This window comes from Stegodyphus dumicola, chromosome 9 (genome assembly GCF_044657685.1).
Source record: "Stegodyphus dumicola isolate Sdum_Otavi_A_Nest chromosome 9, ASM4465768v1".
Taxonomy (NCBI): Eukaryota; Metazoa; Arthropoda; class Arachnida; order Araneae; family Eresidae; genus Stegodyphus; species Stegodyphus dumicola.
The window spans coordinates 142,927,473-142,944,169 of record NC_140776.1 but is presented as its reverse complement, the minus strand read 5'-3'; the positions used below and the strand labels follow the sequence as shown (position 1 = coordinate 142,944,169).

Genomic DNA, 16,697 nt, shown 5'->3' with positions numbered 1-16,697 from the left:
ATTCTCTTATTAAATATTGCAAGTCCAGCTTCAAGGATATAAATAACATTTGTACACATTATTCCTGTATCATTTATCTTCATCAAACTATTGACCTGAATCATTATGTTTCCTTTAATAAGAGTATTTGGGCATACATATCACGCTTAATAAATGCATAAAAGAAAACAAATTTTAGAGTGGAAGCTGGTTAATGATACATTGTCAGTTAGCCTCTAGGGAATAATAACTGAATAATTAAAAGCCTGAAATCATTATGAAAATAATAATAAATAGTTTAGAGAATCTATTTATATTAACTAAAAATTTCTGTAAAATTAGGCCAGGAAAATTCCTTAGAAACAAAAAGTGTTCATGTATAAGAATCTATTCTAATTCTAATGATTCTATCGTCTTTGTTTTTAAGGATTTCCCCTACCTAAGAATGACTTCTGAAAATACACAAAAAGGATATTTGTGAAGAAGCTTGAAAAAGCCAGTTCCCTGAGACATTGGGTTTCCTAATATTATACTTTCACTAACACCAGTGATTGCATCTTCTTGGCCATAATAAGCAGCATCAAATAGATGATCAGCAGCTTTTTCAAACAAACAAAAATAAAAATTCAATTAATAAATACACACACACTATATATTTAATTCAGGTAATCAAAGTTATACATTTTGTGATAGAGTTATCTCTCTCATATGTATACATGCATACCTACAGTGAGTGACAAAGAGAAAATGATACTAAAAATTATTTAAGTTAAGGTGTAAGGGGAGAAAAAACATATCTTAATGTAGTAAGCAAGAAAAAGATCTCAATAATAAACAATTTTCTTTTCTTATGCACATTGCAACTTCTTATAGTTTTATACATATAATGAATAACTTTTGAGATGTTGATGTTATTGTATGAAAATGTGGATCCATGATGAAGCTTTCATAGATTATCTTTAATGAGGCATAGTTTATTGAATGAAGTGACAAATAAAGATTAAACAAATTCACTGAATGGTAACTGACAAAGACAAAAGAACAAAAGCAACAGGCATGGCATCAGTAGTACAAAGTGAGAGAACAATGTGTAGATTACCAGATTAAAAGTGAACCTATGGTTTTACTTTATTTCTAATGGTTAGTTATAAGTTTTGATTAACAAATTAATTTGCTTTTATCATTGGCTAAAAGAATTTAGTTCCACTTTTGCTGTTATGCAAGTGCATGCATCATATATAAGCATTAAAATACACTGGTTATCATATATTAAGGAAAAATCACAAAAATAGTGATAACTCCCTAAAAAATAAGCCAAACCGTGTAAAATTTGAACATGTTGCCAAGTAAGAGTAACTGAGTAAAACTGCGATATGGAAATTAGTGGTGCTGCTTTCGGAATGCGTCATCTGCAAGGAGCATAAAAGTCCATGTTTGAGAGCAAGCTCACATATTTCACTGTGACAGCAACATCAGAAATCTGAGATAGCCAATTCGTAACAATGACTTCCAGGCATCATTTGTCTGCAGAACTGCGATGGAGAGCCATTGGGAGACTAGAGGCAGGACAAAGTCAAACAGAAGTGGTGATATGGCTAAATGTGAGTTCTTCTGTGGTTCATAGACTTTGGAGACAATTTCAAACCGCAGATTCGGCATTTAGGAGGTTCAGCCAAAGACGGCCAACTGCTAAGACGAGCGCCGATGACCGATATTTGACATTATGTGCCCGCAGGAATAGAACCACTACTCCGACTCTTCTCCGACTATCCTCTCTTGCTGCAGCCACCGAAAGGTTGGTGTCAACGTCAACTGTGTGCAGAAGGCTTCATGAAGGTGGTCTGTATGCAAGGCGACCAGCCATTTGTGTGTCACACACGTCACGCCATAGGAGGGACCGTTTTCAGTGGGCACAACAACATGTCCACTGGGCGCCTGATTAATGGAGCAGGTTCTCTTTACGGATGAGTCCAGGTTTAGTCTAGAAAGCGATAGTATGCGTTATTTGATATGAAGAGAACCTAGAACCCGTTAGCATCCTTCAAACATCAGTGAAAAAGATTAATATGGAAGGGGCAGTGTCTGTGTTTGGGGTGGCATCTCTTTGGTTGGATGCACAGACCTCCATGTCTTTCCAAGGGGAACCATGAATGCTCAGATTTATAGAGATGACATCCTTGATGTTTATGTGCGCCCATATGCTGGGGCAATAGGTGATGCTTTCCTGTTACAGGACGGCAATGCAAGACCACACAGGGCTCGTATCGTAGATGATTATCTTCAACAGGAAACAATTATGTGCATGGACTTGAATCCTATCGAGCACGTTTGGGATGCTTTAGGGAGACATTTAGCTGCTCTCAATCCGCCCCCTCAGACCCTTGTCACGCTTGTAACTGCTTTGCAAGAGCAATGGCTCTCGCTTCCTATGGAACTGATAGACCGCATAATTGAAAGCATCACACATCGCTGAATGTGCTGTATTGCTTCTAGAGGCGATTATATTCCATATTGAAAGTACTTTTACTATAGCAAACTGACATCTTCGATTTGTTCATTTTATACATGTGCTAATTACTATACCACAATAATTGTCTGGTAATTTCTTTTTATGTTATTTGGTACCTTACTATGTGTTGTATATTGTGGGTAAGTTTCATTAAATTCTACATGTAACTTTTTCAGTAATTGTGATTTTTCCTTAATTTATGATAACCAGTGTATAAGGAACATATGACGGGGAATAATTTTGAAGTGATGTAGTTCAGAAAGATTTATTATAAGCATATTATAGTTTTGACACAGAAAGAGGAAATAAACAAATAAAAAAGAAGCTATTACAAATTAATGTTAGAATTTTATGATATATATAAACAAAATAACAATTTTGCTCTTTGAAATACAGCAAAATATATTTTAACAATAAAATTAATTGCATGATCATTAAAAAAGGGGGGAAAGAGATTCAATGAATTTGTAAAAACACCCCGTTTAATTAAGTGTTACTTAAAATATTAGGTTTAAATTCATGAAATGAAAAGTAATGGATATCAAAGAAGTATGACTCTTTGCAAAAACTGCAGAAAGCAGAAACATTATATGTATTTTATATCAATTGAAAAGAAATTATTTAAACATTTCATAAGTGTTAAGAAAAATTAAGCCAGGGCTATAAAATGGCTGTATTCAGTTTTTAAATAATTCTTTTAATTTCTGATTTTCCTCGTATGTAAAGTAAATATAGGCTAATTTTTCTTAAAAATGTCCTCTACAAAGGTATCCCTCCCATGGGTGGATCTGAGGTTCGAATCCCGCGAACGAGCTGGCTGCATGGGCGTTTTCCCCATATGTAACGTGTATACTAGCCAGTTTCCCTTAGAAAGTCCTCCACAAAGGCATCCCCCTTTAGGCAAATAACCCTAATATGCTTTGTTATAATTGAATAATCCAATCCAATCCAATCTAATCCCATGGTGCCCACCAGCGGCCGAGCGGTTAAAGCCTCTAAACACTGGTAGTTTGATCCAGGGTTCGAGTCCTGGCGAATGGGCTGGCTGCATGGGCGTTTTCGTGGTTTTCCCCATGTGTAATGTGGATACGAGCCAGCACGGGGCATCCCTCTCTTCCTGTGTAGTGCCTAAAGGCAGAGCACGTAATAAGGGAGAAAAAAAAAAAAAAAAAAAAAAAAAAAAAAAAAAAAAAAAAAAAAACACAGATGGGTAGCCCTAGTGTGCTTAGTCAATCAAATATTCTCTAAATATGATCGGTTGTATGAACATTTTCATGTTTTTAAAATTTTTATTTTATTTTATTTTATTTGTTTTTTGTATGTAATGTACTCTCTTAGGAAAATAAACCACAAGATACCTCCTGCTTTGGCATAATGAACAAATCATAATTAAATAATCCATTTAATTTTAACATCATTTTTTTTATAAAGTAACATTATACCCTTTCTTCTGCAGATAACTGATGAGGTTAAGTCACTTTTCACTGAAAAACAGCTGCCACTCCTTAGGGAAGGATATCTACTAGTTTTCAAAATATTTCAGCAGGAATTGCACACCATTCTAGCAGAAAAACTCTGATCAGTTCTATCACTGACTAGAGGCAATGTAGCATAGATCGCAATCAACATTCTAATACATTCCATATGTGTTCTGTGTGATTCAAGCATGGGCTTTGAGCGGGGCAGTCCAGTTTCAGAAGCGCTATGGGTGCAAACCACCTCTGCACAGGCCATGCAACAAGGACAGGAGCACGATCATGTTAAAATAGGAATGGACCCTCTCTGAACTGTTGCTACAATATAGGCAGCATGAAATAGTCTAAAATATCCAGTCAAGTTTTGAGAGTTTGCTGCACAGGAACCGAAGGACCCATGCAAAAGGAAAAACAGCTCCAAACCATTATGCTTCCACTTCCAAATTCCACTTGGAGCACAATACTGTCAGATAAAAAAGCATTCACACTGAAATCACCACACTCTACCATCAGACTCTTACTGAAGAGCCAAAACTTATGACCACCTACTCTACAATATGTTGCATGACCTTTGGCCTGCAAAACAGCTGCAAGTTGCCTTGGCATAGATGCCACAAGTTCTTCGTAGATTATTGGAGACAGGTTGTACCAAATGTGTTAGCAGCAGTCACACAAAGTAAAAATATTCCGAAATGGTGTTCTCTGAGCTGCTGCTCCATGATATCCCAAATGTGCTCTATCGGGTTAAGATCCACTGAGTTAGGTGCACAGGACATTAATTGCATATGCTCCTCAAACCACTCCAATACAATTCAAGCCTTGGGACATTGTACTGTTAGAATAATCTATTTTCAGTTGGGAAGGCAGATGCTCTGTAAGTGTGCAACTGATACACAGTTATGTTCAGGTAGTCCACAGCTTTCACAGCAGCAGTCTGGTCTACCACAACTAAGGGTCCCAGAGCTGCCCATGAGAACATCCCCAAAGCATAATACCCAAGGTTCTTTAATATACTAAGGTTAGGCCAGGAACGGAAAAAGCGTGCCATTGGTTGCTGGTAGTGACGTCACCCGGGAGACAAGACGCATCGGCCGACGCGTCTGCTACATGATTTTGGTAATGGAAAAAAATGTAAACTAAAGCAAAATGATCATTTTATATGTGGTAGATACACCAGAAATACCGGGTATATACTTTCCGATTAAGCATTTTGTTAAAGAAAATGTTTATTTTATGCACAGAATTCGTACGAATGGTGAAAATAATTGTAAACATTAAATTCTTTTCGTAAAGGATAGCATTAGAAAATGTAAAACGATATTTAAGTTAATTAAGGGAAATAAATATTGTAAAACAAGGTATTTTTCAATATTTTTTCGTAGTATTGTTTGCACTAAATAAATCTTGTTGAACAGAACACATGATGGCATACCTGCTAAGACCATGGTAAAAACATAATCAAAAAGTATTATTCTATTTATTTTCATTGCTCATGCACTTTTATTAATACAAATGAACTTTGACATTCCATGAGAAATATATGATCGTGATTTTCAGTTTAAATTACATATCTCAAGCAAAAACATATATAAAAAGATTTGACTTAACAAATTCATATTTAAATACCATAAAATTCTACAAATTTCTTAATATCCGTCATTATACTTTTAAATAGTATACTTATCACATTCTTTTTAAAGTGAAAAGTCACTTCATACTGATTCACTTCAGATTTTAGCAGAAGTGCGTATATTTTCAGTATAATCTAAAAGTTCTCTTATAATCCCTTACACTCCCAAGATTTCTATATAACATTTATCCTGACATGATTATTTGCTATAGTAAATAATCTTCGATATTAGCATCCTATTCTTCCTTCCATACATTAAAAATGGAACAATTAAAATACATTTTCTTACACATATACGCACAATAATAATAATAATAAACTTGCCCTACATCTTAGTTTCGGCCCACCAGCGGCCGAGCGGTAAAGTCGCTGAACACTGGTAGTTCGGTCCGAATCCCACGAACGGGCTGGCTGCATGGGTGTTTTCGTGGTTTTCCTCATGTGTAACGTATATACGAGCCAGTTTCCCTGAGAAAGTCCTCCATGAAGGCATCACACCTATTACGCAGATAGCCCTAGTGCGCTTTGCCATAATTAAATAAACCACCACATCTTAATTTCAATTCAGCCTATACACAAATTAAATATTTTTAATTACTAATGTTTTTTTATCAGGTTGTTTCTTAAAATACTTTTGTTATACTCGAAATATGTGTTCAATATTGAATTATTTTTCTTTCTCTTATAATTAAAAACAAGTTATATGGAATCAAAATTAAAACATATGCAGCAGTTAAATAACACTGAACAGAATATCTTACTTACTCTTTCGCTATTTGTATTCTAGCATTATACACAGATTTGTTTTCCTTCAGGTTCAAGCATGTGTAAGTTATATCAATTAAATTACATCACACATACCTGTATGCATCAGTTAAATAACACTGAAGGAAATATGTCACTCACTCATTCGATGTTTGAATCTTAGTGTGGTCGAGAAATTGTTCTTTCCTCACGGTGAGGCATGTATCAGTTTACTTAGTTCGCAAAGCTTAACCCAGACGCTGCTTCAATACATAGAATTACGTTTGGGATGTAAAGAAAGTAACCAAAACATGTGAATGAAGTTGGATACGCGAATTTATTAACTAATCATTCAGGTACTCAGTATTGGTAAACATGACAGTCAGTTTAAATATCTCACTACGATGTAAGTCTCATACACAAAATGAAGATTATGATAAAAAATTATTTAAAATGAGAAATTGTTTCAATTTAAATGTAAAATAGCAGTAAAATGAAAAATAAATGTAAAATTACATCACAGTTATGTATGAAAACTACATAAATTCATTAAAAAATAGTTATTTTATCTGGTTGTAAAGAGTGTTTTCCGCCAAAAAATGTATTAACGTGTATAATTCTGACACAACGCTATAGCACAATTTGCCACTTCCGCCTAGGTATAATAGCAAATTAACAACACAAATCAAATCAAACTGTTGATGCAACGAAAGTAAACAAACGCCAAGAACTAACGCTGTCACCCACATGACGTCATGCGTATGTGGCATAACTTTCTCCCTGCACTGCGCATCGCTCTTGGGCCCCCCTACATAATACCATCACCACCAGCCTATATATGACCTGCAGTATAGGAGGGGGTAGCAACTGTTCACCTGGAAGACAGTGTAACCTGACACGACCCTCCCAGTTAATCACATGCTCTCTACTTCATCCAGATGAGTTCATTGAAAAATGAGGGGATGGTCATAATGTTTTGGCTTGTCAATGTATATCTTGATTATTGCTCTATAACTTGTGATGGCATTTATCAAGGCTCCATTGTTGTTGAATAACAATCATGCTTAGTGTAAAATTAGCAGCTCTGCTGTGAAAACTAAGTGTTCAAAGTTCACGACAAACTATCATTGCACTGACGTTGTAGGTTTTATAGAATTCCCGATGAAGTTTATTTTGCCAATTTCATTCAACTCTATGCAACACTTTACACTCCTTATCTAGAAGACAACATGGTCTACTAGATCTTTATTGGCACAGTTAGAATTTTTCTATCTGACTTAAATAATAAGAGAAGCCCAAATGTTGCCATATCTACATGCTATTTTACTAGATTTAAACTGATGATCTAAAATCTAGAATTGCCAATGTTCTAACCATTTTGGATTTCTGACTTATACAGATTTTTTATATTCAAGCTGATAACAAATAAAGATACTGTTTTTATAATTTTAGTCCGAAAATTTCTTACAGACTGGCTTTTCTACCGCAAATTGTATTTTTGTATGCTCAACTATTTGTATCGTTTTGTTTGGTTAATTTGATTATGACAAAGCATGCAAGGGCTATTTGCCTAAGAGGAGTGATATCTTCATGTAAGATTTTTTAAGTTCAATTACCTAGAATTTTAACATTTCGCATTTTCATGCTTTCTGGAAAGGTCAAGCTTACTCTCAGATAGCTGTCTGTACTGTGAAAGTGTTCTTGTGACAGGGCTTTTCCATTAATAGTGGAACCACACAACCAACTTGGCCAACTTCGTCACACAGAAAGGGTTAAGAGTGATATTATATTATGAGTAATGAATTTAACTTTTTTTCATATGAAAATAAAGTAATTTTGAATCTTGCATTATATTAATTACATTTTTGTCTGAAATTCCCGGCACATAATCAGTTGCTAAAATACACTTTTGCTTACAATGATAAGCACATTGGTTAATGAGTAAGACAGCAGAGAACAAGAAAAGCACACAAAGGAGTCAATTATGAGCAACCATATTTTTTAGCTTGTAAAAGCACTTGCCATATTTATATATTTCAGTTAGTTATTATTTCAATTTTACTTACTGAAGCAAGCATCAAGGCATTCTCTTTCACCTTTGCTAATCCATACCTTGTTATACCATGAACTTCACCCTAATATAGAAAAAATGTTTACGTATAAATATTACACAAATTATTTTCTTAGTATAATTCAATTTTTAAAAAAGAGCACATTTTTCTTAATATAATGCAATTTAATGTCAAACTTACACATATAAAGACTATCTTAAAACGTATATGTAACATCCGCATGTAGCACTATGACTTCTCAAGTTAAGAGAACAACAATGCCTTGATAAAATTGCTTTGAATTAAACTGAAACTGCAGTCAACAATAAGTTCTATGTTTCTGCTAATTTTATATTGAATTTTTTAATAACGTTTTCTGCCAGGAAACATTCTTAATGAAGTTAGGGGAAAAAATTAAAGCAGTAGTTTTATTGCAGGTAGTAATCACCACCCAAATCTATGATTTTTTGCAAATGGTCAGTGCCTTCGACCCAGAAACTTGGTGGATGCGAATCCAAAAGCAGATCAACCTCATTTTGGATGTTTTGAACAGAATAGAAGATAGCACCAGCAAGGTGTAGCTGCACATGCAAAAAAAAGTAGAAGTTCGAAGGAGCGATGTTAGGGTTATATGGTGGGTGTGAAAAAAAGATCCCATTTGAGTCTGTAGAGAGCACAGATGGAGAATACAGACACATATGGTCTTGCATTATCTTGAAGGAATATTACTTTTTGTGCTGGAACTCATTTTAATGTGTTTCCTGTTTCCTTGATAGCAGTGTCAACACGGAGTAGCATCTCACCGTACAGTTTACTGTTGAGGGTTTTACCTTTTTTCAGATACTCTTCGGTATGCTGGATATGTTTTGTGGATAATACTACTGCAGTCCCACCAGATACAAAGAATTATCTTTTTGTTAGTCAAAGTGGGCTTTGCAACGTTGCCGATGGGCTCACCGGGCGCAGCCTGCATTGTTGAAGTAAATTCACTTTTCATCACAAATGATGATCCAGTTCAGAATTTTGTTCTTGCATTGATATTCGAACAAAATAGTGAAGGCCCAAACACATCTTCCTTATCTGCTTGAGTCAGTTCATGTGGAAGCCAAGATTGAACTTGTACACTGCTCAAAAAAAAAAAAAAAAATGGGACAGTGCTATATCTCCCGTTCTACTGGGCCGATTGACAAAATTCAAACTACGTTTTTCATGTCTCGAAAGCGCGACTTAGGATATATATTAGATTTATATATAGTACTATTCTAACATAGGTATTTTGACACAAAATCAGACTTTTTCTGAAATAACATACCAATTTTTTTACGTATTTCGATTCTACGACTCAAATTATGCCAGAATACCAAGTTTTGTAAAAATCGTGCGAATAGTTTTTAAAATATTAGCTCTCAAAATTTTAGCTCCTCAATGTTAATTGAATTTGGCAAATATTTATTAATATCTCTTTTTTTATTAAACTTTTTTGATTTTTTCTCTCACATTTCGAAATTTTGGTTCATTCCAAATAAAATTTACACATTGTTTGCGTTTTTTTTTTAAATTTCTATATTTAAATAATTTCTATAGATTTTTCGAAAAAAATTTTGAAATATAACCTATAAAATTTTTACCATCATCTTAAAGTAGGTTTATTTTTAAGCATATCTGCAAAAAAATTAGACTTTTTTATTCAAAATTTTCTAAGATATACATGAATTTACATAATTTCGCGTTTTGAAATTTGGCACCTTTTTTTTAACGATAATAACGCCAAATGTGGTCTATGGATTTTTGTTACACTAAATTGCCACAGCTATTTTTAACCTTAAACTTCAAGTAAAATTTTACGGAGAATTAATTATATGACATTTTTTTCCTCAATGATACGTAATAAATATTTATTAATACTATATGAAAGGCTATTTTTTTAAATTATAGATGATATTATTCAAATTTTTAACTATTTTTTTTTAAATTTCTCTCGTATCTTTTCTTTTTTTAAAAAATTTAAGAGTAAGTTTTTGTAAGAGTAAATTTTTACCTTCGGCGTTTTATCGTCTGCTACTTTACTTCGTTTAAATCGAATTGTCTAAAACTGAGAATTTTCGTTTGATATTTATTTGAATTTTATGATATTAACTGCATAATTTATTTCTAAACAAACTGTTGCTTTTGAAGTGGCTGAAAGAGCGGCTGATACTATTATCCATATTTTTAAAGCACAATATATTTTTATAGAAACATAATATTTAGAATAATCATTTTTTATAAAAGTCAAATTATGATATAAACATACAACCCTCTAGAGACTGAATTAATGGAAGTTCAATGGTTATGTAGAAATGATCTGCAGCTACTTAATGGCTGGATAAGTCAGCAGATTCTGTGGACAAGTAAGAATAATTATATAAACGACACCAACAATCTGGATTCAATAAACAACGAGGATACAATGTTTACTAAATGAATTTAAGAAGTTTTAAAACATAAAAAATCAACTCATTTTTTTTCCTAAAATGTATTTTTGTGCGTAGCGTATTTTCATTATATCCTTAAAATTCTAATTTAGAATGTAATTGTCAAGAACTGAATCCTAATCATCAGTAATATAATAAGTAATTATTACGGTTATTAATAAATCCTTCTTATAAAGTAATTGCAAATATTTCAAAAAACTTTCTGTCTGAATGCAAGCATTTTTCTATGCAAATTTTTTTAATTTTATATTAATCAAGATTGCAAACCATATTACTTATTTCCACTTCAATTCTTACCGTCAGTTCTAGTAGAATTTACAAATCAATTATATTTAATTAAGGATTTGATTGGATTATTTAATTATGGCAAAGCACACGAGGGCTATCTGCCTAAAGGGAGGGATGCCTTCGTGGAGGACTTTCTAAGGGAAACTGGCTCGTATACACGTTACACATGGGGAAAACCACGAAAACGCCCATGCAGCCAGCCTGTTCGCGGGATTCGAACCTCGGACCGAACTACCAGTGTTCAGCGACTTCACCGCTCGGCCGCTGGTGGGCTTGACTAAAATATTAATAACATTTTAAGAAACCAAATGTAAGATAAAATTGTGTAAAGCAATGGGCACAATGATAAAACTGTTTAAAGCAGTGTATGCAAGTCATCCTAACTTAAAATATCGGTTATACATATCTCTTATTTATATGTATTTTTTCTGAACGGAACATTGAAAGGCGTGTAAAACTGCGCTTTACTGTATTTTCTCTTTTAATATAGTATGCAGTTTTCAAACGCATTGTAGTCTGGGTTACAAAGTATTCTTCCGAAAATAACGCAGTTCAAATAAATAAAATCAAATTCTGGAAAATTGATATTAATAGATATATTTAAAATGCTCAGTTCGAAGGAATAAATAGAAAATTTTGAAACAATTATCTGAAGAGACAATGCAACACAAACAATTAAAATAAATGTATAAAAATTTAAAAATGACCTAAAATAATAGCTATGACGAAAAATATATATAAAGAAAACTATTTGAAAAAAAAAATAAATGCTGCACCTTTATTTACGCAGTTCGAATAGGTAAATAGAAATTTTTAAAACAGTTATTCGGGGAAAAAAAAAAAACGTGCAACTTAAACAATTAAAATGAAATTCGAAAAAGAAAAAATTACTTAAAATAATAAGTTATAATTAAAAATATAATATAAAGAATATTATTTGGAAAAAAGGAACGATGGTGACTTTTTTTCCTAAGGAAACTAGGTTGCCATATATTAAGAAGTTCGCCAAGTGAAGTATTCTTGGCGCAAACTGACAAAAAAGTGCCATCATAAATTTGTGAATTTCTCGGTAAATTTCGCTCCAAATTTTACAAAATTTCATATTTAGGCGTAATTTGAGTCGTAGAATCGAAATATGTAAAAAAATTGGTATGTTATTTCAGAAAAAGTCCGATTTTGTGTCAAAATACCTATGTTAGAATAGTGCTATATATAAATCTAATATATATCCTAAGTCGCGCTTTCGAGACATGAAGAACGCAATTTGAATTTTGTCAATCGGCTCAGTAGATCGAGAGATATAGGACTATCCCATTTTTTTTTTTTTGAGCAGTGTACATCAAGTTTATGTGATGCATTGCACAATTATTGGACATGGAACTAATGTCTAACTCCTTAGTAAGCTCAAGTGGTTGCATACTCATCTTCTTCTACAAGTTCTCACAGGCGGACCTCAACAACATCAGTAGGGTGACCAGAGATTAGTAGGATCTGCTACCAAACCTTCACAGCATCATATGATATAGCATTAGTACCTAAAGCTGTACACATTTATGTGGTGAATCCTGTAGCTGAATTTTTGTATCAGAAGAAGTAAATGATGGTTCTCATCTGGTAGCATGATAATTCCATTTCAGACACCTTGTACTTAATGATAACGATATGTTTTACAAATTTCACAACACAGTGTTCTAAAGCAAGTCTCTTTCTTTCAAATGGCAAAATTCGTATAACAAAATCTGATTAAACATGTCAATGCGAACTGTTTGTTCAGATGATATTTGCAGTCGCTCGAAACTTCCATTAAAACACAATACATAATATTTCTTATTTAAAAATGTGTTACTTGTTTTACATTTATTATTTCGGGGGGCTATGTTATGCAGCTATGGTAGCTGAACTATAACAATACACAAAAATAACAATACAATTAAATGCATTCAAAAATTTACAACAATACGTAAAGCACTTAATACCTTATGGGCCATGATGCTGAGCTTATGCAGAGAAGGCTGCCGATTGAATAATATGATATCTCCATTAATCATGTGGCGTTCTACAATATCACCACACTGAAAATATATTTAATTTCATATTATGCTTCAATAATATCACAGAAGGAAGAAACATTATGGTTTGTTCCTTATTATTTTGCTAAAATCATACTTCTTACCATTAATATTTAATAGAAATAAACATAAAAGTTATAATGTTTAAGAAAATAGAGTAAAATAAATAATTACAAAAAGATTTTATTATAAACAAACTGATGGGGAATGAGACATTTAGAAGTGTTGGATATAACAAAATCTCTCATCTCCCAACTTGAAATAACTTTATTCACAAAGCACTAAATAAAAAAGATCTTTTTTCAAAATCTTACATTAACTATAAATTGGAAGATGTATAAATAATGCAACTTACTTTCAAATTATCAGCAATTCGTCGCCTGTTTGCATAATTCAGATCACTGCAAAAATAACAAAAAGAAATTTTAAAATTTTAATTTTATCAATTTAAACAAGTTTTTTACAAAAATAACAGCAAAACAATTAATTTTGCTGTAGTTATTCAATCTGATGCAATTTACATAACATTTAAGAAATCGGTCCATACATGAAGTGGTTTCCATGCACAACTCATTTGGATAAAAAAAGACTTAAAAAAGATTTCATTTTTTCTATAGATAAAATTTAATACAATACAATGGAGAAAATTTTACTCTTTCAATTACTTCAACTACAAAAAATTATGCAGTACAAAAATATTGCACCAGAACAAAATATTAAATATTTTAATAACTCTTTTTTCATACAACAAAAGGGTAAACAAAATTATATCAATTATGCTATATGTTACTGTTGGGTAGAGGCGAGCAAACTCTTTTCTTATGCGTATTAATTATGCTGGTGCGGCAGTCTCTTCTCCTGACACATCCGTCATTCGAGCGTGCGGAGATGGTGAGATAATATATGCTGTGTGATGGTCAATATGATTTGCAGTGTAATCTTTTTATTCATTATTCGTGTAAATAAAGTGTATTGTCTTAAATCGGTGGCTTCTTTACTCTAAATATGGGCCTCTGAACAACAATTACAAAATAAAGATTTTCTTTGTGAAGAGGAAATTGAGGCAATATTGTTAATTAATCTAATCTACTTTTAGAAAAGGAGCACTTGTTATTGCTAAGCAGTTACTCATGTGATAAACAAAAGCAACAGACCTAATTACAGTACATTATTGCTTTTACCGCACACAATAGATATTTGCTAAACAGGACAAAATATTAATTTGCTTGTTATTTACAGTTATCTAAATACTAGCTTTTCAAACATATGATCTCTTCTGGGTTAGTTTTCACATTAAAACAATGCAAAAATTAAAAACATGTAAATTACGAGTTTAAAATCATAATTTTAATTGGCTAAATACAAGACCAAGTGATATAAATAATAGTTCCACAGTAATTAGAAATACATGTTTTCATGCAGAATATATTATTACAGTGGTAATTATGTGAAACATTCTTATCATTTGTATGATTAAAGTAATAGCTTCATAAGCTTTCCGTCAACGTAGCTCTCCAACAGCTGAGATGATATAGCAAACACTGGTGATAGTTCATTCTGCATTAGAAATCTGTCAAACTACATGGAGTTTTCATGGTTTTTTAATGTGTTATGTAAATATAAGCTAAATCAATTTTTAGCTGCTAAGTTTTTATCAGCATGAATACTGAAAAATCAACCATGCCTTCATTATGAATTAAATGATTCTTCAATTATTAGCTGATGTGCTGAACACTAATGCATATGGGATAAATGTATGTAGAAGAATCAAGATGCATATGCCTATAAAGGAACCAATATTGCCTCAATTAAATAAAATATTCGGACACCCTAAAATTCACATTAAAACATTAGATAGATGCTTTCTGAGGCTGCCCATCTACTTAATTAGCTCGAATGAGAGCGAATGTTTCCATTAAGTTCCCTTTCTTTCATGCAGGAATGCTGTATTTTTGAGGATTGGGTTCCAGATAAATGGCAGATTAAAAGAAAAGTCTCTAATGTGAAATGGTCTTGTGACAATTTTTAACATTTCTCTAATTTTAAGCCTGCTTTTACATTGATGCCTGTTGATGATTTTAGATTTGTTTATTTAATTTCCCTATACACATATTTAAAGAATGGTTGGTGGGTGAGATGAGACAGTCCATTAAATTACAATGATGATCAATTATCATCAACTATATCTGTGTTTGCATACAACTATAAAACCATTAGGTTTGCAAAATTAAGGATTTGGCAGAATATGAATTACTGTGTAGTCATTAGGTTATTTTGAAAGCAGGAGACGTGAGAAATGTGCAATGCCCTCATCAGGACTCAAACCTGAACCTCTTGAATATGCACCGAGTGTGCTAACCATTACACCACGAAGCACAACAGAACAACAGATGGGAGGAATGCCTTTCTCACATAATGTTCTGACAAGTTCTTTATGAAGGCATCCCTCATGAAGAAGATCACTCGATAACTTTGTAATAAATCACCTGTCTACTAATTAGTATAAAAAACATTGATTTTAGCTTTGTTTACTTAATTTCTCTATACACACGTTTAAAGAATGGTTGGTGGGTGAGATGAGACAGTCCATTAAATTACAATGATGATCAATTATCATCAACTATATCTGTGTTTGCATACAACTATAAAACCATTAGGTTTACAAAATTAAGGATCTGGCAGAATATCAATTATTGTGTATTCATTAGGTTATTTTTAAAGCAGGAGACGTGAGAAATATGCAATGCCCTCATCAGGACTCAAACCTGAACCTCTTGAATATGCACCAAGTGTGCTAACCGTTACACCACGAAGCACAGCAGAACAACAAATGGGAGGAATGCCTTTCTCACATTATGTTCTGACAAGTTCTCTATGAAGGCATCCCTCATGAAGAAGATCACCCAAGAACTTTGTAATAAATCAAATGTCTACTAATAATTATAAAAAAGAAATCAAATATACCTTTTCATTCTAGTGTTTCGTTCAATATAAAAATTTGTTCCTGGATGTTTACAGCCATCATTCATTATTAGTGCTTTAAGTCATTTCATGTTACCTATAATAAAAACATGGAAATGTTTTCCTCAAATTTAAATGAATACAACAAGAGAAAGTAATGAATGCCAATGAAATGTTCAAAATTTCAAAAAAGTTTTCAAATGCTTTTACCATTTCAGGATATGTCAAAATTGTTGCTACATGTTCAGGAATTCCAACCTATTTTTGAAATGGCATATATATATATATAGATGTATGTAAGTATTATAATTAAAAAACATGTAAATAAATATTTCCAGCATTAAAAATACAATCTATGCTTTTGCTATTTTCTCATTACCTGATCAATTCGTAAATTTGGATTTGGTGAAATAACCGTTCGGCCAGTAAATTCTACTCGTTTTCCAGATAAATTTCCTCGGAAACGACCATATTTTCCTTTTAATCTTTGCACGATACCTCTTCCAGTATTCATACG

The 16,697-nt window shown here is 32.6% G+C and overlaps 2 protein-coding genes across 6 annotated transcripts in view; both read right to left on the bottom strand.

The window, feature by feature from the left end:
- Positions 1-429: 429 nt before the first annotated feature.
- Positions 430-16,646, bottom strand: LOC118183021 (DNA-directed RNA polymerase III subunit RPC1-like). Of its 2 annotated transcripts, XM_085824179.1 has the most exons (7): positions 16,560-16,646; positions 16,391-16,438; positions 16,184-16,277; positions 13,575-13,620; positions 13,127-13,222; positions 8,404-8,472; positions 430-578 (listed from the first exon to the last, which is right to left on the bottom strand). In XM_085824179.1, exons 3-7 carry the CDS (start codon positions 16,246-16,248, stop codon positions 507-509), a joined length of 348 nt encoding a protein of 115 aa, XP_085680305.1. In that variant the 5' UTR covers positions 16,249-16,277; positions 16,391-16,438; positions 16,560-16,646; the 3' UTR covers positions 430-506. The 2 variants fall into 2 exon arrangements, with proteins under 2 accessions (XP_085680305.1, XP_085680306.1); XM_085824180.1 differs by lacking the exon at positions 8,404-8,472 and having other exon boundaries at positions 436-578.
- Positions 16,560-16,697, bottom strand: part of LOC146995499 (DNA-directed RNA polymerase III subunit RPC1-like) — a 67,166-nt gene continuing 67,028 nt past the window's right edge. For 2 of the 4 annotated variants that reach the window (XM_085824176.1, XM_085824174.1), the window contains exon 7: positions 16,638-16,697. The gene's annotated coding sequence lies outside the window, so the exon portion shown is untranslated. The other 2 variants (XM_085824177.1, XM_085824175.1) reach the window with 2 other exon arrangements.

What these genes read in the sequence shown, in the direction of transcription:
- LOC118183021 (XM_085824179.1), bottom strand. Translation starts at nt 16,248, where the DNA reads ATGAATGATGGCTGTAAACATCCAGGAACAAATTTTTATATTGAACGA. An exon ending in CGAAACACTAGAATGAAAAG is followed by an intron (nt 13,621 to 16,183) that starts GTATATTTGATT and finishes TTATTTTTGCAG; the next exon opens with TGATCTGAATTATGCAAACA. An exon ending in GAATTGCTGATAATTTGAAA is followed by an intron (nt 13,223 to 13,574) that starts GTAAGTTGCATT and finishes ATATATTTTCAG; the next exon opens with TGTGGTGATATTGTAGAACG.